This window comes from Desmodus rotundus, chromosome 5, assembly GCF_022682495.2.
Source record: "Desmodus rotundus isolate HL8 chromosome 5, HLdesRot8A.1, whole genome shotgun sequence".
NCBI lineage: Eukaryota > Metazoa > Chordata > Mammalia > Chiroptera > Phyllostomidae > Desmodus > Desmodus rotundus.
In genome coordinates, this window is record NC_071391.1 from 2875161 (window position 1) to 2897200 (window position 22040).

General features: G+C 60.9%; 1 protein-coding gene across 1 annotated transcript; it reads left to right on the plus strand.

The window, feature by feature from the left end:
• Positions 1 to 12147: 12147 nt before the first annotated feature.
• FGF4 (fibroblast growth factor 4) lies at positions 12148 to 13715 on the plus strand. The gene is made up of 3 exons (XM_053923793.1): positions 12148 to 12478; positions 12959 to 13062; positions 13539 to 13715. Exons 1-3 carry the CDS (start codon positions 12148 to 12150, stop codon positions 13713 to 13715), a joined length of 612 nt encoding a protein of 203 aa, XP_053779768.1.
• Positions 13716 to 22040: the final 8325 nt, after the last annotated feature.

Here is a 22040-nt window from a genome sequence, read left to right on the forward strand (position 1 = left end):
TGAGGCCAGCTGCTGTTGCCCCCAGGGGAAGGGTGTCGATGACGGTGACCACACTGGACCCCAGTGGGTGGGGGTGGACAACTTCTGCGGATGAGCTGCCTCTGAGGCGGCCTTAGCCTCTCGGAGGAGGTGAGATGGGCTTTGCAGGGGGCACAGAGGGGGTGAAGCCCCAGAGCCTGGCCAGTAGCCCCCTCAGGTGGGGACTATGCAGAGAAGCCAGGTCTGCAGGCACAGCCTAGGGGATCGGACATTTTCCGTCAGGCAGAGGAGCTGGGGCGGGCTCAAGAGGCGGTGTCCGGATCGGATTGCTTCCCAGCGCCTCTCAGGAGCCGCTGCCTGGGCTCAGGCCCCCGGGCCACCCTCCCGCATTGTGGCGGGCCCACTCACCGTGACCGCGCCCTCGGCCACAGGAAGGGGCCCCTCCCCTCAGGACCTATCGGGACCTCCATCTCAAGGGGCCTTTCTGCAGCCGGATTCCTGGCCTGGGAGATCGAGATGGACAGAGGCTGGCCAGGCCCCTTCGGAGTGCCGCGTCCTCTGCCCCCGGGACCACAGTGGCTCGTGAGAAACCAAACACCCCGGGCCGACGAGACAGCCATCGCAGCCCGGCTCTGGGTCCTGGGAAGCAGGGTCACACAGTCGGGGGCCTGGAGCGTGACCGAGAATGGCGAGAGGCCTGCTCCCCCTGCCACAGAGCATCCATGCTGAAGAGGGCCCCGGGCCCCTGTGCTGGGTTCCGGGGCAGGACCCTGCCGCCAGCAAGCACCACACCGACAGTGTCTGGCGAGGAGGTCGGACCACCAGCCAGCCTTCCTCAGAGGTCGTGCGGAATCCCCACCGCAAGGGTGGAGGGGGTGCGTGGCTTGCCCAGGGTCACCCAGCAAGGGATTAGCGGAATGGAGCTCCCCAGAGTTCTCCCATCCACCCTCGCAGCCACAGTTGGGGGTGGGGGTGTTGTTTCCAAGCCAGCCTGCGACCGGCTTCCTTACAAGGGCAACCAGGAAATTGAGCAAGCTGTAAACCACCGACAAAACACAAATGCAAAAATAACACGGACGCGCCCACGAAGATGGCGCTTCGCAAAGACTCGGTCAAGATTCCTAAGCCCTGACCCGTGCGGGTCCGCGGGCCGGAGCGTCGCCAGTTCAATTCCGGGTCAGAGCACATGCCTGGGCTTCGGGCTGGATCCCTCCCTGGTCGGGGCACTAGGAGAGGCAACCGGCTCGATCGATGGTTCTTTCTCACATCAGTGTTTCTCTCCCTCTGTTTCTCCCTGCCTTCCCCTCTCTCTAAAATTAAAAAAGAGAGAATGAACTATACAAGACAAGCGAAACACCCGTGGGACGTGCTCGACGCTGACAGCCATCGCGACCCGTGCCGATGACGCTGTTCCTGGGCTCTGTGAGCCTCTGGGGGGCCGAGAGGGGGCTGCAGAGGCTCTGCAGCTCAGGGCCCCCCTGTGCCTGTCCATGTGTCTTCCAGGTGTGGCCACGCCCATCGTGTACCTGCTGCCTGCGGCAGAGCCGAGCGGTGGGGACGGAGGTTGTGTGGCCCCCAAAGCAACAAAGGTATCTCGCCCGGCTGCTCCCAGAGGAGGGTGGTTTCGGCCATGCTAGGCGGGCGCGAGCTCTCAGACAGACGGGTGGAGCCATCTTCGGCTCACTCTCCAGACACCAAGCCGCTCCCAGGCTTGGGGACGGCCCACCACCCACCTCCCAAGGCTCCAGCCCCATCGAATGCCCTGGCCTCCTTTCTGTTCCTCCACCATGCCGGCAGGCCCAGGCTGGCCATCGGGTGGCACAGGTCAGGGACAAAGGCCAAGGCCCAGCCTGAACCCCTGGATTCCAGCAGGACCCACAGACCTGGGGCCCCCCCAGCACTGCAAGGACGAGACAGGACTAATGGGCTCAGGGACCAAAACCCACCGCAAGTCCAGTTTAATGCTGGATGGCAGACCGAGGCCCGGCCCTGTGCCCCACGCGGCAGCGCTCCCAGGGGCCCAGAGAGCCCTGCCTCTAACACACAGTTCAGGCCCCCCCCCACCCACCCCCCGCCCCCGCACCCAGCAGGCTTTCAAGGACTGCCTGCCTTTCCCCAGGCTTTGCCCAGGTCACTCGCCCCGTCCCACCCCAACCACGGCTTCGGGCTGGCCCACTGCCTCACTGCCTTCACACCCCGCCCACGGGACCCCTGCCTCCCCCTTCTGAACCCTGCCGCTGTGGGCCGCTCCTTGCTCACTGTCTGCCTCTCCCGCTGACAGGGCAGCTCCGTCCCTGCGGGGTCCGCAGGCCGGGAACAGGGCCCACGCGTGCAGAAGCCCAGCTGCGGTTTGTCGAATGACTGACTGGGCTTCCACGTGGACGAAACGTGCAGGGTCGACAGCAGCTCAAGGCCCCCGTGACAACTGGGCCAGACCACGGGGAGGGGGCGGCCGAGATGGCGAGACATCTAGTGAAAGCACTCGAGTTCGGCGGATGGCTGGCGTTCCAGGTACCGGCTGGCCGGTCCCCCAGCTGAGCCGCTCTGCAGTGTGATGTCTCTGGAAGACGGCCCGACATCTCCAGGAAGATGTGAGGCAGCATCGCTGTATCGTCGGCATTCCTGGTGGAAATGTTATTAAAGGACCCAAGCAATTCAGGGAAGCAAGCGCCTTGTTCCTCTGGCCGCGGGAATCGGGCGTTGTGGGCTCATTGACTGGAGCTGCGTGTCAGGAGCCCGGCTGCCGTGAGGGCGTCTGGGACTCGGCGCGGCTGCCTGACACACCTCTAAGCAGGAGACTTTTCTCTCCAGACCCACGTCTGTGGCTTCTCAGTCACGCGGCACTCGGGCCATCTCCTGCAGCCAGCCCTGGGGTCTCACCAGGAAAGGGAGAGCATTTGTGAGACGGAGTGGCTGGCGGCACCTCGGTGGGTGGGCCACACGTTTGCTGACGGCGTTTCGGTGGGGCCGGGGTCACGGTTACTCCTGCAGGGCCTGGGTTTGACTTGCGTGAGCCGCTGGGAAGCAGCCCATCTGACCTGGCTCTCGGGGAGTGACCTCAGGGCCAGCAGCATCTATTTTAAAGGACGCGGCCATTTGGTCTTTGCCAAGACAGTTGAAAGAAGACCCCAGAATAGCAGGCTGGGTCTGCCCCAGCTCGGAAGCTGCATCTCAGGCTTAGAGGCAGGCATGGGAGGGTGTTGACGAGTGGACCTCTCATCAACGAGGCCGGAGGCCTGGGAACGGCCTTTGGGCCTCCTCAGATGGCCGGTGTCCCTGGCTCTGAAGCGGCAGGCAGGTCTCATGGAGGATGTCAGAGGTGGGGCTGGCCCAGGAGAGCAAAGGCGAGCGGGGTGCCACTCCTCTAGGCATTAGCTCCGGTCGTGTTCTTGATGGGACTCATTTTGGAGATGGGAAGACTAAGAGGGAACACCTTACAGGGCCTCACGGCCAGAGTGCGGGGTAGAGCCGGACGCCCCCACAGCCCCAGGAGACCCCTCGATGGCAGCCAGAATGACGGTGAGTGACAAGACAATGACTTACCTGCTGCGGGGCCCGGAGCCCCGGGGGTCCCTCGTGCCCCCGTCAGGAGCAGGGCACCCTGACCCAGGTAGGAGACCAGTGTGCAGTAGGGGGTGATTTTCACCGAGCATGGGCCCTGAGAGCAAGCAGGGGTGACCTCGTAGGGCGCGGCCAGTGAGATAGGGCTGGAGGACAGCAGCCCCTGGGATCTGACCCGAGCTGGCTTCCGGAAGTGTTTTTCCAGGATGCATTTGACCCAGTGAGGGTTTGCTGTGCCCACGGTGACCGCAGACACCCACAAAGGCACAGCTGGCATTACCAGCATACCGAGAGACCTGGGAACCCCGCTGCCCTCTGGACCTCAGGTCCCTCACTGGTAAGTGGCGTCGATGACACATGCCCACCTCTGGGGTCGCTGGGGAGGGAGTGAGACACGGGAGCCTTCCACGCGTGCACCAGCCACCTGGAGCCCTGCTGCCTGCCCCAGTCCCCACTGGCCCCGTTCCTTTTGTCGGGTCCTGCCCCGATTCAGCCCTGGCCCCCTGGTCCCTCCTCACTGCCAGCCTTGTGGCCAGTCCCCCAGCCAGTTCCCCAGCCGGTCCCCCAGCCAGCCCAGGCAGAGCTGGTCTGCCAGAGAGCCTGCCTGCTCCCAGCCAGGGAGGCAGCCAACCACTGGCTGCTCACCGGGACACACACTGCACAGTGTGCAACACTGGAGTGGGGGGAGGTGACGCGAGTCCCCACCTGCCGGGAGCTGCCCAGGTGTGCATGTACGTGGGTCCCCAGTGCCATCATCAAGAGCATCTCCTCTCCGGAGCAAAAGGCCGGTGCCGGCCCTTTCTGTGGTCATCCTGTGATGGTGGCTGGGCTGGAGAGGTCAGGTACGGCCTCCCTGAAAGGTCAAGGTCGAGCTGAAGTCTGAATAACCAGGCAAGGAAGGAAGGGACGCCTCCCCAAAATTCTGCTCCACCCCAAGTCACACCTGTGAACTTGCCCTCCTGGTGAATGGGAGGAATAGATGACCCAAGGCCAAAGGGGAGCTGTTCTGGGACGGCCCCCTCCCTGCAAGCCTCTGGGCCCCACCCACAGGTGTCCTTGCCGACTTCCCTCCACAGCGGCCTTCTTCCCACTTTACAAGAGAAAGACCAAGGCTGTGCCCTGCCCAGCCCTTCCAAGGAGCTTTCTCCTTCATTTCAAAAGCCCCCAGGCAGCCGACAAAGGCCCGAGGCGACAGCGCAGGGGACACTCCCTGCAGCTCTCCTGGACCAGGAAGAATTCCCCTGCCCGGGGGAAGGCCGGCTGCAGAGAGAGGGCGTCGGGCCTCCGCTGGGGAGCTGTGGGCACCGAGTCCCGGGGAGCAGAGGGCGGGAGACCTGCTGATTTCATTCAGTGACTTTGTCCCCCAGACCCAGAGCAGCTGGCTTCTCTCCTGCAAGAGAGGCCAGGAAAGCAAGAAGAGAGGGTGGGGCCTGGAGGCCAGCAGGCCCCCAGCTCAAGGCAGGGGCCTGGCCCCTTCTCCGGGCCCACCTGCCCCCTCTCTCAGAGCTGGAGGGGCTCACACCATCTTGCCTGTCAGAACTGAAACTCACAGCCAGCCATCCCCGGGGTGCAACAGGGCGTGGCCTCTGCCCCAGCTGCCCGACTCCACCGACGGTGCCGTCACTCGGCGGGACGTTCTGCGTGTTGGGCAAATGAAGTCTGCAGCTCCGACTTCGGGAGGAAATCCATGCAAAACTCAGGGTGCGTCAGGCGCTCTTTATCCCCTCGGTGTCGGCCAAGCCGCATTCAAATTAGATCCTTTTCCAAATGCTGGTTCTCTGCCCCTCCCCCACGGTGCCGGGTGGGACAGCGTGCCTCCCGTAGCCCGCACAACAACGGCTCTTTCACAGGTATCCGTGCAGGCGCTCTGGACAAGCTACCCAGGAGCCGAAAAAGGGCGACTCTGGTGACCGTTGAGAACCCCTGTGCTGAGCTGGGCAGGCGCTGGGTCTCTGCTGTCCGTTGTCGGAAGAGCACCCAGGGGGTGTCGGCAGACAGAACAGGAGAGCCTGTTGTTAGTGATGAATCGTATGTGATTTTTTCCCCTTTTTTAAAGATTTTATGTATTTATCTTTAGAGAGGGGGAAGGGAGAGAGAAGAGAGGAAGAGAAACATCAATGTGCGGTTGCCTCTCACACGCCCCTACTGGGGACCTGGCCTGCAACCCAGGCATGTGCCCTGACTGGGTATCGAACTGGTGACCCTTTGGTTCGCAGGCCGGCACTCAGTCCGCTGAGCCACACCAGCCAGGGCTCATAAGTGGTTTTGAACATTGACCATGATGGGTCCTCAAATCTCTGTCTGGCGTCACCGTAACAAAATGTCCCCCGGCCCCCTACTTCCGTGGATGAGGCTCCTCAGCCTTTTCATCAACAGAAATGGAGAAAAAAATGAAACCGAGGCCGATCCCACGCGATTCCAGCACTTACTGAACAATGATCCTATGAACTGACTTGGGGGGAAACCCAAGTTCGCCCTCCGTCCAGTGGGGCGATCCCTTTCCAACGGGACTTTGTGCTTTTTTTTTTTGATATAATATAATCATATTATATTATATTATTATATTATTGTGGTGAAAATGAAACCCAGAACGAAAAGTTTACTGCTGTCACAAGAAATTTATTTTTTAAATATTTCGATTCATAGAAATATTTTGGTTCCAGAGAATTATGATAGGATAATGAAAAAATACCATTGAGGTTAAAATTGCCTTAAATTTGGGTAAAGCTGATGGGGGAAATAGAGTGGAAATATAAACTACAGGGGAAAAAAGGCAGGGAATGAAGGATTTCTGGCCATTGGACTAAAATCCTTTAAAAATAAAAGGTGGCAGGTATCAAATTGTCACGGTTTATACCTCACTGGACACATTTAAAAGAGCAACAAAACTTTTATTTAAAATGTCAGTATTTGGAATACCCTAGAGATTCCACTCTTTGCAACTATTTAGGACAAATTCAGGATTTCAACTTGAAAAAAGACACGGAGCCAGCCCATTCACCCCCAGGAGGATACAGAGGCCCTGAGGATGGGGCGCCGGCACAGAAGAGGAGCTGGAGTCCCTGGTGGACACCTCCCGCCTGTGGAAGAAACAAGCCTGAGGGAACGAGGCCCCTGCGGGCAGGGTGCCCGGCCTGGGTGAGTGCAGCTGGAGATGCCCTGGCCTTCAGGGGTGCCCTCCTTCAGGGGTGGCTCCTAAACAGACTCAGCCAAGCGCACCTGCCCAGGTGCCACAGCAGACCCTGTCCTGGGGTTTGCTCCCACACCTGGGTCCCCCGCAGCCCCTCTCCCAAGGATGGGGTTGAACCCCAGGGCCCAAGGCAATGAGGCCCCAGCCCCACGCCCACTGGCCTCTGCAGGGAAGAGACAGCCAGGTCAGGCTCCTTCCATCCCAGCCTGAGAAGCTGGGGTCTGGCTGCGGAAACCCACCTGCAAGAGCACAGGGCCCCTCCCCTCCCCCTCCTCCCTGCAGGCTGTTCGGACAGAAGAGTTTCACCTGTTCCATTTGGGACATCCCAGCATGAGGGACAAGGTCAGGGCCACAAACTCTGGTTTTCAGAAAAGGAAACTGAGGCAGGGAGCAGAGTGTGCCTGGAGCCTGGGTGTGGCATTCAGATCCCGGCTGGGGTGGAGTTCTGGCTCCAAGACCTTGACTGAGCTGCTGGAGGCTGAGCTTTGGTTAATTCTTCCGCAAAACGGTGACGAGAAGCTGGGCCCCACCTTCCAGGGCTGGGAAGGAACGGTGTCAAGCAGCCCGGCACAAGGCCTGGCTCCCCACTGCGGGAGTAATCGTCTTGGCCTCACTCTTACCTGGATCATCTGGAGAGGGGCTGCAACTCTCCCCCACCTCCCCGGTTCAGGCCCAGCTCACACACCCTCTCTTTACACAGCTAATGCTTCTAATTCTCCACAAGGCCGCAGGAAGGTAGACTGTGGGCGCGGAGGGTGGGCGAGGGAGGCCGGGCTTCCATGGGGCAGCCTCGCCTCTCATACAACTACGCTGCGTCCTGTGTCGCAGCTACGAGCAGCCAGGTGCTAAACACGGATCACTCCTGTGTGTCTCCCAAGCGCCCTCCTCGGTGAGAGCTGAGGCCTGGGTTTGCAGATGAGGAAACTGAGGCATGGTTTCCCGCTCCTGGGTGACAGAGCAGCCGGGAGAATAACAGGAGAGGGGACAACCCAGTGGACACAGAGCCCAGGACACCTCTGTGAGCCAAGAAGGACCTGCTGCCCTCTCTCTTAGATGTCCCCCTGGTCAAGGTGACTTTTTAAAAAAGTGAAAAACAGCATGGTGGGTTCCTCGAGAAATAAACAGAATTACCGTATGCCCCAGACATCCCGTTCTGGGTAAAACAGAATTGAAAGCAGGGACGGAAAGAGACAGGCACACCCACGTTCCTGCCGGGTCACTCACAGCAGCTGAGGTGCAGGCAACCGAGTGAGCACCGGTGGGCGCTGGATAAGCACAGGGAGCGATGTGTGGGGAGGGCAAAACGGGGAAAGTAACACAGTAACTAATAGATAATCACAGAAGAATGAACTCGGGGTTTTGCCTACTCACAACGGTAAACCTGCCTTTAGCCACCCTGTACCTACCTACTGGGTGGCCTTAAAGCGGAGGGGGGTTCTGACCCCTGCCACAACGCACCTGGGCCTGGGGGACGAGGCGCTGAGTGGAAGAGGTCAGACGCAGAAGGACAGGTCCCGTGTGAGCTCGTTTATCAGAGGTAACCCTGAGGAGTCGGATCCACAGAGCGGAAAGTAGATCGGTGGTGCCCGGGGCTGGGGGCGGGGCAGTGGCCAGTGTTTCGTGGGGACAGGGTGCCAGTTGGGAAGATGGAGTTTTGGCGATGATGGGGAATGTGCCTAATGCCACTGAGCTGGGCACTTAGAAATAAATTGTATTATGGTTACATAATAAAATTAGCGTATGTGCATCTCACCACCATGTTTTAAAAAGCTACAAGACGCTGGCTGAATCTCTCCTTTCTTTGGGCATTCTAAAGTTAAAGTGTAAAGAACGAAATGGACTTCCGAGGCTGCTGCAGCTCCGTGTCGAGGGTCTCTCCCAAAGGCCTTGCTCTGCTTGACTTTGCTTTTGCGAGGGCCTCCCGGCCCAGGCCTAGAAGAGGAAGTACAGCAGGCATTTGCAAAGCCTCCTCACGGGAACCCTGCCGCGGGTTCCGCCTGTCATTCCACCCTGAGGGTTACAATTGAATTCTTATGCAGCACTGTTACAATTATTATTATTCCTATTAAGCCAAGTAAGTGCTTAACGGCTGGGCAGGTTGTTCTGAGAAGGCCTGTCCCTCCTTTGCAGGAGAAGAAACCAGGGGCGTGGAGAGAGGACTCGCGACTTTCCCTGTACCATAGGGTGAAAGGTCACAGTGAAGAGGATGGAGGGACCCCGACTGGCTTCGGGCGGAGCCTTTGTTCTGTCTCCAAAGACTCCTGGTGAAAACCAGGGTTTGTCCTTCACAAAAGCCCAGCATCTGCTGTTAGCCAGGCTGGTCTGGGCCACCACCCGAGGGGCTTGCCATCTCGAGGGTTGACCATGGTCAGCCTTTCCCACGGCCGACACTGTCCCGTGAGGGTCAACACCAACCCTGAAAATCAGCTCTTGCTGTTCTGAGCATTTTATAGATGGAGAAACTGACCACACGCAGCCCTCAGGAACGGCGCCTGGACATGAGGCCACAGCAAGTGACGGGACCCCACTGGCTTCCTGCACTCCGGTTTTTGGTAAGCCCAGCTCCCCGGGGTGCAGCAGGGCCTGTTAGAAGTCCTCAAGGGAGCTGGCTCTGAAAGAAGTGAGTCACCTTGGTCCAACTAACCCTTTTCCAGAAAAGGAACCACACAGAACAACACAGCACACACACCAGGGTTGCCTCAGGGTGGGGGGGCTGGCTGCCCAAGCCTGAGGCCTCTGCCGGCCCTGCCCTGGCCCCGACACGGTGGCACTGCACCTTGAACTGGAGGGTCTGCAGGGGAGGAGCTGTGGGCAGCACCCAGCCCAGCAGCAGGCACCCACGAGCACCTACCCAGCGCCTCCTGTGTGCCAGGCACTGGCTGGGGAAGAACGCATGGGGCCTGCAGCTGCGGACAGGACACACCCAAGAGGGGTCTGCGGAGGTACCGGTGTAATGGACCCAGGGTCAGCAAGTACACGAAGAAGGCTCCTGAGGGTCTGCGAGGAAGCTCTGATCCCAGGGACCGGGGACAGGGCACACAGCAGGGCTCCCCGAGTGGCTGACACGTGAGGGAGACCTGCCTGGCCGGAACTCTGAGGGGCATCTGGAAAGAAGCTGTGGAGCTGGACTGCAGCCCCAGAGGTGGAAGGAGGGGTGCAGGCAACGAGGGGCCCCAGGGAGGGGCTCAGGGCTCTAAGCGCTCCCCCTACCCTGCCCCCACATCCTCACCTTCGATTGCTGGGTCAGCGCTCACTGGGCTTCCACGGGCTCCATGGGACAGGGGAGGAGGCCAAGGCCTGCTGGGGTCGGAATGGGCTCAGGACCTGTGGTAGGTGGTGCCACAGCGGGGACCAGGCCTCAGGGCAGTGCACCCAGTAATTCCCATCTCCTGACGCTCTGCCGGCTGCCAGCCCTTCCAAGACAGTCTAAGAGCACCTACTGTGTGCAGGTGGGTGGGAGTTCTGGGAGATGAACCAGAGCCAGGAGCTTTCAATGAACTTACCAGAAAATTGGAGAGACAGGGAGGGAGGATGGAAGGGGGTCGGGGGTGGGGGGGGTCTGCAAAGAGAGGGGCGATGCTCTGCCAGGAGCTGAGGAGATACCTGAAGTGCCCTCCTGGAGCCTCGACTGGGGTGAGGGAGCCCACCTTTGCTGCTGTTTTGCCAGTGGGGAGCAAGGGCCCTCCCCACCCCAGGAGAGGACGTGTAGGGGCCCCACAGAGAGAGACAGGTAGGGCTGGTCTAGGTCTCCTGTGGTTGAACCTTGGCCAGAATTGTCTTCTTGGCACCAGAGACACAGGTCCATGGGGTGGGGGTGGGGCGGGGTCCCAGCAGCATCTGAGAGGCAGCAGCCCACAGCCCAGGAAAGCCCCAGCTTTGGGTGGGCATTGTTCAGGTGGGCCACAGGCCCAGCGGGGAGCAAGGCGCCTCAGGGAGTCCAGAGACTAAGTCCTGGCCCTGCCAAGGCCACTCACCCTGGACTACCCTCTCTCTAGGCCCAAGGACAGAGACCCGAGACCTCCCTGGGCCCCTCCTGGCAGAGTGCAGAGGGAAGGTTCAAGGGCTCCTCAGGCAGGACTAGGGTGGGAGGTGGGGGAGGCTGAAATAGCCCGGGGATGGCTCCGGTCACAGGTGTCCGTGGCAGCAGGGGGCAGGGTGGCCTCCAAGCCCCCTGCCTCTGCGGCTGGATGGGGCCTGCTGGGAGGGGCTGCTAGGCGAGAACAGGGCTTTTCACACCTGGTAAGCCGGCACCCAGCGGGGCCTCTGGCCAGTCCTGCCCCCAGCGGGCCATAATGGGCACAGTGGGGGTGGGGACAGCAGGTGGGGGAGGGGAGCCTTAGGGGGGGGCATTAGTTTGGGGGTTCTGACTAGGGCACTTGACTCTTCTTCCTGCTGTGGAATCGAAGGAGGGGGGGTCAGTGAATGTCCTGTCTCTGCCCTGACCTCGCATGGAAGTGGGTGTGGTTAGGGGGTGCAGGGCTATGGCCTCCCCGTGTGCACCCTTAGCAATACCCACCCCAGGGCCCCTGCTCAGGCGAGACCTCTATTTGGTGCAAAGAAATCCAGCCGGGGTCGCGGAGAGCACCAGGCGGAGCCCAGGGCTTGCCCCCCTCCGGCCCCCAGGGAGGGGTTCTTCCTTCCCCAGCCTGCCCTCGCGTAGCTTACTGCCTTTTCCCACCCTTCCCCCACCCTCAGGGGGTCCGCAGGGTCCCCGTGAAGGAGCCAGGCTCCCGGGAGTGTCTGAGCGGCATGGCTCTCGGAGTGGCTGCTGGGGAGCCGAGGGTGCCGGGCTAGGGCGGCACCCGGGCTGCTCCAGCAGAGGCAGAGAAAGGGACGGAGACGGGACAGGCAGGGACAAAGTGAAAGAGGCAAAACTGGCTGGAGGCAGGAGCGGGGGATACTCGATCGAGGGGCGGGACGAACAGGTCGTGGGCCGGGCGAGGCCAGGGGTGGGGGCCGGGACCCTCCAGGTGGCACTCGCGCCGCTCGTCCCAGCCGCCTCCCCTTCCCTCCCCTCCCCCAGTCCTGATTGGCAGGCGGCCTGCGACCGGCAGCGAGCGCCACAGCGCCCCGGGCGCCCAGGCGAACACGAACGGCCCCCCGCGGGAGTAGGAGGGGGCGCCCGGCTATATATAGCGGCTCGGCCCCGGGCCGGCCCAGCGCGCAGCGAGGCGCGCACCGCTCCGCAGGGTCCCAGCCCCGCCGTGCGTCCCTCTGGCGGGCAGCGCTGCTCCAAGCACCCGGGGTAGATACTGGCGCCTGGGGGCCCCCGTCGCTCGCCTCCCGTTCCTCCCTCGGCCGTGCACTCCTTTCCCCGACCCAGGCCGTGCGCTCCCGCGGGCCACCACACGCGCAGTTCGGTTCCCGGCTGCCCGGGCGCACCGACCGCCTAACGGACGCACGGCCCGAGGGCGGGGATGCCGCGGCCCGGCGCGGCGCTGCTCCCGGCGGTCCTGCTGGCTGTGCTGGCGCCCTGGGCCGGCCGAGGGGGCGCCGCCGCGCCCACCGCACCCAACGGCACGCTAGCAGCCGAGCTGGAGCGCCGCTGGGAGAGTCTGGTGGCGCGTTCGCTGGCGCGCCTGCCGGTGGCAGCGCAGCCCAAGGAGGCCGCCGTCCAGAGCGGCGCCGGCGACTACCTGCTGGGCATCAAGCGGCTGCGGCGGCTCTACTGCAACGTGGGCATCGGCTTCCACCTCCAGGTGCTCCGCGACGGCCGCATCGGCGGCGTACACGCGGACACGAGCGACAGTGAGTGTGGAGGGCCCGGCGGGAAGGGTCGGGGGCGCGGGACAGCGGCCCCCCATTCCTACTCGTCCAACACCGGGCTGACACCTGCTCTCGGACTCTGGGAACAGGGGCGGACCGAGGTTCGGTCTCTCCCGCGCGGGGAAGCAAACACTTTTGGCTTCGGGTGTCCCTACAGGGACCGGCTTTTGCACACCCCGGCAGCCGAGCCCCGCCTCCCCGCCTTCGGAGGCCGCGCTCGGGTGCGGAATTCCAGCGCCTTCGCCCGTGGGCACAGCGTGCGCGGGGAGCCACTGGCCCTCGCAGGGTCCCGGAGGCCGCACTCGCTGGTCTCTGGGGGCCCCTTGGGGACAGCCTGCGCTGGGGAGCCCGGCCCTTTACACCCACCCAGAAATGGGGGGTCCTGGAGACGCGCAGGCGGAGGCGGGGGGCGGCGCAGGCAAAGGGTCCCCTGCCCGGGAGTGACCGGCGCCCTTCCCTCAGGCCTGCTGGAGCTCTCCCCGGTGGAGCGCGGCGTGGTGAGCATCTTCGGTGTGGCCAGTCGGTTTTTCGTGGCCATGAGTAACAAGGGCAAGCTGTACGGATCGGTGAGTACCTCAGGGGCCGCCCCGCACCCAGCTGGAGGGGGGAGGGTGCTCAGGATCCCGACCCTCCAGGCCAACGGAAATGCTGGGCGGGGTCACAGGAGTGGCAGCCGCAGCGACCAGGGCCAGCCTAGACATGGAGTTTGGCCCCAAGACAGAAACAGGGAGGAGTGTGCCATCCCAGAGTGGACAGTGCCTCGACCATCCGAGGGCGCCCCTAGCAGTCCTTCTGTGAGCCCCTGGGCTGTGTCCTTTAAGGCAGACCCAGTGGAGGTGAAATTCTCAGGCTGCCAGGGGCCGGGCAGGTGGCTGGTGCACCCGCTGCTGTGAGCTGGCCAAGTCCCTCTTCTCGCCCTGGGCAGGTCTCGGCACCTGACTTCCCGGGAGAGACCTGTCGGCCCCATGGGATGGAGACAAAGAGGAGCCGCTGACCACTGGCTAACAGAACAGCCGGCCCAACTGTCCCTCTTTCCTTCCAGCCTTTCTTCACCGATGAGTGCAAGTTCAAGGAGATCCTCCTCCCCAACAACTACAACGCCTATGAGTGCTACAGCTACCCTGGCATGTTCATTGCCCTGAGCAAGAACGGGAGGACCAAGAAGGGAAACCGCGTGTCCCCCACCATGAAGGTCACCCACTTCCTCCCCAGGCTGTGACCAGGCGCGCCCCGCCTCCGCCGCGGGGAGGCCCCTGGGAGGCACGTGCCAAGGGCCTCTTGGCGCACTTCCTTCCGATGATGGACAGTTGAATATGAGAGTATGTGTAAGATATTTAAATTAATTATTTAAATGTGTATATATTGCCACCAAATTATTTATGGTTCTGTGGGCGTGTTTTGTATTTTTCTGGTGGAAAAAAAAGGCAAAGAACAACAAAAAAAAAGAAAAACACCCTGACTTTTCTGCCAAACCAGTGGAGACCCTTCCTCTGGATTCGTTTAACTAGTCAGAACCTCGTCACCAGTGGGCTGCTGCTCTGCGGTGTCGTAAAAACCGGCGACATCAGACCGGGCTGTCAGCTTGCTTTGCACGGCGCAGCAGCCCTGCGTCGGGGACGGCCCTCTCCCGGGGCTCAGGAGGCTCCCGGGCGCGCCCCCTGCTAGCATCCTCCCGCGCCCGCTCCCGTTGCGCCCTGTTGCTATTAATTGGGGCGGATCGGTTTACTTCGGGCACAGGGAGTGCTGCAGTCGAGCCCACCGCTGCCACGGCACTGTTTTTAGATCTGCTGGGACTGACCTTTGCACCGCGCTGCAGTCAATCTGCCTCCATCCCCCCGATGGGAGAGACCTTAGACAACTTTTAAACCCCTGTTTTCCTTTTTTGGATCAGCCACAGCCACGTCCCTGTGGCCACTGGGGGAGGTGGGGGGAGGCAAAAAAAAAAAATGTGGCTATTCTGTAAATGCAACGGAAAGGCCTCAGCAGCCCAGTGCAAGGCGGAGGTGCACCAGGTGGGCGTTTGACAGCCGCCACCGAACCCCGAGTGATGAACCTCAATTCCCGACAGCAGGCAGTAGAATCGGTGCCTGTGGAAAAGCACACTTCTGTGTTCTGGAAGCTTTGGGCTCCTACCAGCTATTCCATGTTGGTGGAATGTCCTTGCAACTGTACAAAACCCTTGGTGCCGAGTTTGCGTGGAAGAGGATGCTGCTTCTCTGCTTAAGTGGGTTTAACATCTACCTCGAAAGCCTTTAAACCACTCAGCTGGCGCAACCCACAGACCGCGCCTGCCGGAGGAAGGTTGGCCCTGCCCAGGGGCAGTTTTCCATACGCAGCCAAACAGGGTTGCAGATAGCGTCGGTGCGACCCATCCGAACCTTGTCACGTTTGAGCTATCTTTACCCCATGATTTACTTTTAGTAAGGGTAATCATGGTGAAAATATTTGCGGACAGCTGTTAGAGTGCACTATATGGTCACCAAGTAACCTTATATTTTTCTTTATATATTTTACAAATGTCACCCCTGTCGTTGAGGCAAAGACGGAAGAGGCAGGGTCGGGACGGTTAAAAAAAGTTCCGAGGTGATGGCAAACATTTAATTTTAATGAATGACTTTTTAGACTTTGTACAAAAGGACCTTAGCTGGCTACCAGAAATGCTCCCGGCTGTCTGCCGAAGACTGTAATGCGCGCGAGATGTTTCTGAACTGCCTCCCGAATTAACTTTATGGGAGTCTACAGACAGCAAGGCTGGAAAACCCGATTGGCGGTTTTTGTCTTTCACATTCCTTTTTAAAACTCTTTGTTCGAATGCAAATCTATTTAAAATACTGTTCGCAAGTCGGGGCCCAGAAGGAAGAAGCCACTTGTGAGACTGGACCATACTTCAACTGCTGTTTATGCACTGTAATAAAAAATGTGTTGTTTTTTTTTTGTTTTAAACCACGCCCTGGACTCCAGGAGTGTTTGAGGAGAGGCGGGCGATGCGCAAAGATCTCCTGCTGGTTGTGGGGAAGGGGCGGGGGTGGGATTTGTGGTCCTTGGGTGCGGAGTGTAGCCACCTAGTCGTAAGCCGCATGGGTCTCAGGCACCTTGAGCTGCTGCACGATGTCCGGTCTCGGAGGCCAATCCGATGTCAGGAATGCAGATGTCTGAGGCGCAGAGTCGGTCACCCGAGACCTCTTGTAGGTATTCGGCCAATCGGGTGTGGAGCGCAGGGGGACCTCGGACACTTCCTAACGTGTTTCTGGTGCCGCGAGGGGGGTGAGGTTTCTGGGCGGGTCCTGCTTTCAGACCAGTTGTACACAGGTGCCGACCGCAGCGCGACACATGTGCCGGGCACACGATATGCCGAGTAAATGGAAAGCATTTATGATGTAAGACAGCCCCAGCGGCCTGGGTGTGAATCGCCGGGGAAAGGGTTGAAAGTGATTAAAACCTGCCTTGAAATGCCCCAGGCATGGCTTCCCGCCCCCTGTCTCCCAATGTCTATTTGAGGCCTTGAGCCCCACGCGGCTGGGGGTGGGGGAGACGAATCTCAGCCAGCTGTGTCCACACAAATGTGGCCTTGAAGACAGGAGCCTGGAGGGGTGTGAGTGTCACAGAGTTTCGGATGACTCTGAATGTTGCGGTTTATTCTCACGATGGGTAATCCGCGCCATTCCCCGACTGGAACTAGCCAGAGCTGGCCCGGGCCTCTGCCCTTTCCTGGGGGTGGGGAGGGACTGGTCATCGGAAAGCTGACCTGGGCTTCTCTCTCAGGCTCCTGGGCATTCCCCATCCGTGAATCTGGACGTCAATGTTGTGAGCACCTACTGGCCTTTCGCCAGAGGGAAGCAGAGTGAGACCCCACAGGAGAGAGAATCCAGGAAGGGTGGAGATTGTCTGGTGAGAGGCAGCTCGACCAGGGCGGACCCAGAAGGTGCTTGTGAGTGGATTGCAATGGGAAGAAACACCGACCTAATGTGCCTAGACTCTGGGTCTCCCCTCCCCCTGCACCCTCTAGCCAATCACTTGACGAAAACACCACAAAAAGGCAATTGGGGCTGCAGGGCCCTCCATCCTACCTGTTTCTCCCTCCAAGACTCACCTCCTCCCCTTCTCTGTGACCCCCCACAGTCTGTGGGTGACAAGCCCAGGGGCCGTGCTATAGGTTCAGTCATGGGCCCCCCCGAAGATGTTGGGGTTCTAAGCCCCAGTACCTAGCAAAGAGCGTCCTTAGGGGTGACCGAGTAACGAGGAGGTCGTGGGGTGGGCTCACACAAGGTCCTAGAAAGAGACTGAGGGCGAGCCCAGCGGAAGGAGGGTGCAGGTGGTGCCTCTCTCCACGAGCCCAGGAGCCCCAAGAGCCCCCCAAGCCCCCAGCACCTGGGAGAGACACCTCGATCTTCCACCTCTGGCCCCCGAAACTGAGCGGAGGGATTCCTGCATCGCCCCCCCTCCCCCCAGCATGTGGCGCTTTGTTCCTGCGGCTGCAGGGACACTCCTGCGGGAGCCATTCATGCTCACTGGGCTGTGTGCGGGGGAGGGGCAGGGGGGGAGACCCTGACTGACACCCAGCCTCGGCCTTTTCTTCTGCCGTCCTCTGGGACGGTGCCCTGCAGTCCCTGTTTGGGTCCGTCTTGGCCAAACACAGAAGGCCTCACCCGGCTCCTGCAGTGAAAACCTTCCGATGCAGACTGGCGAGGTGACCCGGGAGGCTGAGAGGACACCCGTTCGCTTAGGGCCTCCGTGTTGTGTGCCTGCCACGCGCCAGTCCTAAGAGCTCGGCATCCCCAAGTGAGGAAAATGAAGATCCCCGCCCACCCCGGGCCTCCATTATGAGGAGGAGGGAGCAGGGCACAGCCCAGCTGGCAGGGTGGACAGTGCCGTAGGAGAAAACGGAAGCAGGATACGGGGGCAGTTGGCCCCTGACCCTGGGCTCACTGGCAGCGGACTTTTGAGCAAAGACTTGAAAGTGCTGAGAAAGGAAACCGAGCAGGGAAAAGCATTCTCAGCATAAGGAACAGCCAATGCAAAGGTGCTGAGCTGAGAGCAGGCCTAGCAGGTGGGAGGAGCCTCCAGGAGACGCCATGTGGGTGGAGTCTCGGGAGGGGGCCAGGAGGAGGTGAGGTCAGAGAGGCCTGATCACGGGGGCCCATCTCAAAGCCCTAGGCTCTGAGCAGAAGAGGGACCTCGAGGGACAAGACTGGGGGTTCAGGCTGTGTCTGTTCGGGGAGGCTTGCTAGCTGCAGCTCCCAGGGCACCTACCGCTCTGCTCTGATTTGTTCGCATCCGCACTCAGGCCCAGGCCCACTGCCTGCTAGCTGTGTGACCTTGAACAAACCAGGTGACTTCTCTGTGCCTCCCGCTCCCCAGTGCAGGCCCGGTGCGCCGATGGAGGGCAAGCTGCCTGTGAAGAGTGAGCTGCGGCAAACGCAAGCTGGAGCCCGCGGTTATTGTTATTCTCCTAAGAGACTTAATTACAGTCTGAACACCCCGATCCTTTTCATCTTCCTGCTGCTGCGGATCGACTGTCCCGCGGCTCCAGGCAGGCGGAGCTCAGGCCTGCACTGGGCGTGGCCGGCGTCTCAGAGGGCGGGTCCCAAGATCCTGCCCCTCCTGGGAGACTCGGGACACCCTCCCTTCCCTGAGGCCACTCTGCTTTACTGGGCCAGGTCCAACACGGGGTGGATCGGGGCTCTGAGTTCAGCCTTCCTCCAACACTAATAATGGTGTTAATAATTATTAACACTAATAATAATTCCGATTCTTGATTCAGAATCGGAATCCCAAATTCTCGTTTTAAAATAAATTGGGGAGCAGGAGGGGGTCCACGCCTGGCCAGGGCTAGGCCGGGGTGGGACGCGGGCCAGGGTGGGGAGAGCCACAGGAAAGCAGGGCCCTGGGCCCCCTTGCTTGGCCAAGTGACAGCACGGCCCTCCCTCTCCAGGCTGCGAGTCCCCTCTCAGCCTCCCGCGGCTATTCCGGCCAAGATCAGAGTCAGCACCGCCGAAGGGGCCTTCTTACTACTTACAGCCGCATAACCACCTACCCTGAAACGGGAAGCTTCAGACAACCATTTCATTAAACCTCACAGTTCTGCGGGCCAGGAATTTGGACAGGACCCGGCGGGGTGAGTCTCCTGCCTTCCGTGGTGTCAAAGGACTCCAGACCTGGCCTGGAATGTCCCAGAACATGACTCATGCCAACCGCCAGACCAGCCCAGGACCCAGGGGAGTGGATATAGCACTGAATTTGCGGCATCTCTAACCCACGAGGACCCCGCTTGCCCTCGCCGAGGCCCATCCCACGCCCTCCGCCACACCGTGCCCGGTGCCGAACCTTGCTCCTGCCACTCGGACCTCTCAGGGCCCTAGGGCACCATCGACGCAGCCACATGGCCTTTGCACAGGCTGCCTCCCAGCCCGGAATGGCCTTCCCCCACCCCAAGCCCTTCACCCAGGAGTATCGTTGTCCCAGGGCTTAAAACAACCAGTTGCCTCGCCATCTGGAGGGTGGCCTGAAATCAGTGTGTCGCGGGGTCGCACTCCTTCCAGGGGCTCCAGGGGAGGGTCTTTCCTGTCTTCTCCAGCTTCTGAGGCCCCTGGTGTCCCGGGCCAGTGGCCACCAGTCTCTGCCTCCATTGTCACGTGGCTTCTTTGAGCCTCTGTCCAAAAGTCCCTCTTCCAGGCACACCGGTTCCTAGACTTGGGGCCCGGAGCCAGCTTCCCCTCAGCTACTGCCCCACCATCATCTCCAGAACTTTCTTGTCTTGCCCAGCTGAAGCTCTGTCCTCAGGAAACACCAAGCCCCCCTCCCCTCCGCCAGTCGCTGGGGACCTCTATTCTACTTTCTGTCTATGAACTTGACTCCTCCAGGGACCGCCCCCCCCAAGTGGATCATACTGGATTTTCCCGTGTCTGGCTCATTTCTCTCAGGATGGTGCCCTCAGGCTCACCCATGCTGTGGCGTGTGTCGGGTCTCCTTCCTTTCAAAGGCGGACGGCACGGTGTTGTGCGTGTGTGCCGCAGCTCGGCAACCCAGTCATCCACCGGCGGACGCTCAGGTTGCTCCCACATAGCTGCTGGAAGACCGCCAGCCCTTGACACTGGTGGGGACGGACACACACGCAGAGCAGCTTGTGTGAAACCAGGACCTGGAGCATGGGTGGGGCTGACCCAGGGGCCACACTCACCGGGTGGGGCAAAAGGAGCTCTACAGTTGCTCGTGTGGAAAAGAATACAGTACTCAATAAACAGTAATACAAGAATAAACTGTGTTTCCTGTACTTCAACTATAAACCTACTTTTGCCCCACCCCGTGTGCACCAAAGCCAAGGAATAGGCGCATTTCGGCCAGTGCCGGGGCCGCAGGGAGGGGCTGGCTTCTCTAGTGGGGCCTGTGGGAGTGGAGCCGGCCACTGTGGGCCTAGCAGGGCCACGCGCAAAGCCAGGGGCGGGGCAGGAGGGTGGCGGCGCACACGGGGCCCTGGCTGTGTGCTGGCTGGACAATTCACCAAGTCACGACGTGGCGTCTGAACGTCTGGGGACCGTGGGCTGGAACGTGCCACGTGTGGTGGAGGACAGATCCTCGAAACAGAAGACACCCGCTGCACGGGAGTGCGAAGGATCCCTAGGATGGACGCCGGACACTTCGGTGACACCGTCACGGTAGGCACCTTTGTCTTTGTGTCAGCTCACTTTTCAGGGCTCGGCTTCAGTGTTTCCCACGGGGTGGACCCACACGCCTGCCAGTTTTGGAAGCGGCTGTGGGTGAGTCACGGGCATGGCATCGGTAGCACCGACCTACCCAGTGTCAAACTGGGCCCCTTTCTTCTCCATCCTCCTTCCGACTGGACCCCGGGAGGGCTCAGCTCCAGTACCGGTCACTAGGACTCGTCAGGCGGGACATTTTACACAGCGAGAGCCGAAATCAGCTGCGACAGAAGGATGGGAGTTCGAGAAACCCTGGTGCTCCGAAGGAAGGGCCCCGCACGTGGCCCCCCCTCCCACGGGCGAGTCTGGGGGTGGCCTGGACTGGGTCCCCCCAGGTGTAACGTAATAGAACAATAAATAACCAATACTAAGATGAGTTTTTACATTTCTACCACTTGGACTTTTTCTTTAAGGTGCTGGGGGGCTGCTGATCAGTCCCATTCCTGCAGTGTCTCTCTCTGGAGTGTGACGCCGCCGCTCTCGAACCTGGGCTTGGCCACGTGACTGGCAGGGGGCCACGGGACAGCCAGCCAGCCCAGGTGCTGCAAGCCGAGGCTTGGGCATTGGCGGAGCTGGCTCTCTTACTGCCCGTGGGAACCCGGTAGCTGTCGCCAGATGAGGCCCAGGCCATCCTGCCCGAGAACGAGACACGTAGTGTGGCAAGGCCTGCCCCTCCCCTAAGAGCTTGCAGACAGCCTGACCCCCACCCGTGGGAGGGAGGCCATCTCGGTCACGGTCACAGACACACCTGGGGACCCCAGGTGGAGAGGAAGATGCACAGGGTCCACGCAAAGGGCAGAAGTCCAGGTGGAGGTGCGGGGGCGGCAGGCTCCCTGTTGGTGGCATCCCAGACACACTCACACTTCCCAGGGAGGTTCCTGGCCTCTTCCCAGCCACTTGACGCCAGCCCAGGAGGGGCAAACAGTGCCCGAGGAAACCCCAGAACCCGCCAAGTCCCGCTCTTTGAAAGCAGCCCCAGGGCCCGGCGGGGTGTACGTCAGCGCTAATGTGATTAGGCCTGCGTTTGTCGCCACCGTATGTTAATGGCTCCAACAGCCCCGGTCACCTTCCCCAGGGTGCTGCCCTGGGTGGCCAGAGCCCAGCCAGGCTGCCACCCCCAGGCTCAGGAGCTTGGCTGATACCCTCACTGTGGGGTCTCCCAGACAGGCCCTGCGACCCTGGGGGGTGAGTGCCATGGGCACCTCCTATCATGGGCGAGAAAGCCAGGCTAAGGGCAAGTTACCTGTCCAAGTTTCCCTAGCTGGCGGAGGGGGGCACATGGGACCCCCAAATGTCTTTAACCCTAGATGCTCCTTAGGCCCCTTCCCCCAAGGAGGGGTCCAAGAGGCTGTCCAGGGAAGACCAGGTGGTTTCCAGGGTTCTGGGCCTCGTCTCCCATGCCTCAGTGTCCTGGGGCTTCTGTAGCAGAACTCAGGTGGTGGCTTAGACACCCGACGGTTATGCTCCCCCAGTTCTGAGGCCAGAAGTCTGACACCGATGTGCCGGCAGGGCCGTGCCCCCCTGCCCCCTCCCGGGTGGTCCTGGGCTATGTGGCCCCATCACTCCTACTTCCACCCCTGTCGTGGCCTGGCCTTCTCTCTCCCGTCTCTGTCGCCCTCACCAGGACCCCTGTCATTAGCTTTAGGGCGCATTCTGAGTCCCAGCTGATCTCTCAACACCCTCACCTTCATGCCATCTGCAAAGGCCTTCTTTCCAAGGAAGGTCACATTCCCAGGTATCGGGGCTCAGGACTTGGACAGATCCCTGGGGGAGCACCATGGAACCCAGGACAGGTGGGGAGGAACGAGCCCCTCCCCACCTCGGCCAGTCTGTCTGGGGCACAGCCA

Coding starts and splice junctions, on each gene's coding strand:
- FGF4 (XM_053923793.1), top strand. CDS start 12,148: ATGCCGCGGCCCGGCGCGGCGCTGCTCCCGGCGGTCCTGCTGGCTGTG. Junction 12,479..12,958: donor ACACGCGGACACGAGCGACA/GTGAGTGTGGAG, acceptor CCCTTCCCTCAG/GCCTGCTGGAGCTCTCCCCG. Junction 13,063..13,538: donor AGGGCAAGCTGTACGGATCG/GTGAGTACCTCA, acceptor CTTTCCTTCCAG/CCTTTCTTCACCGATGAGTG.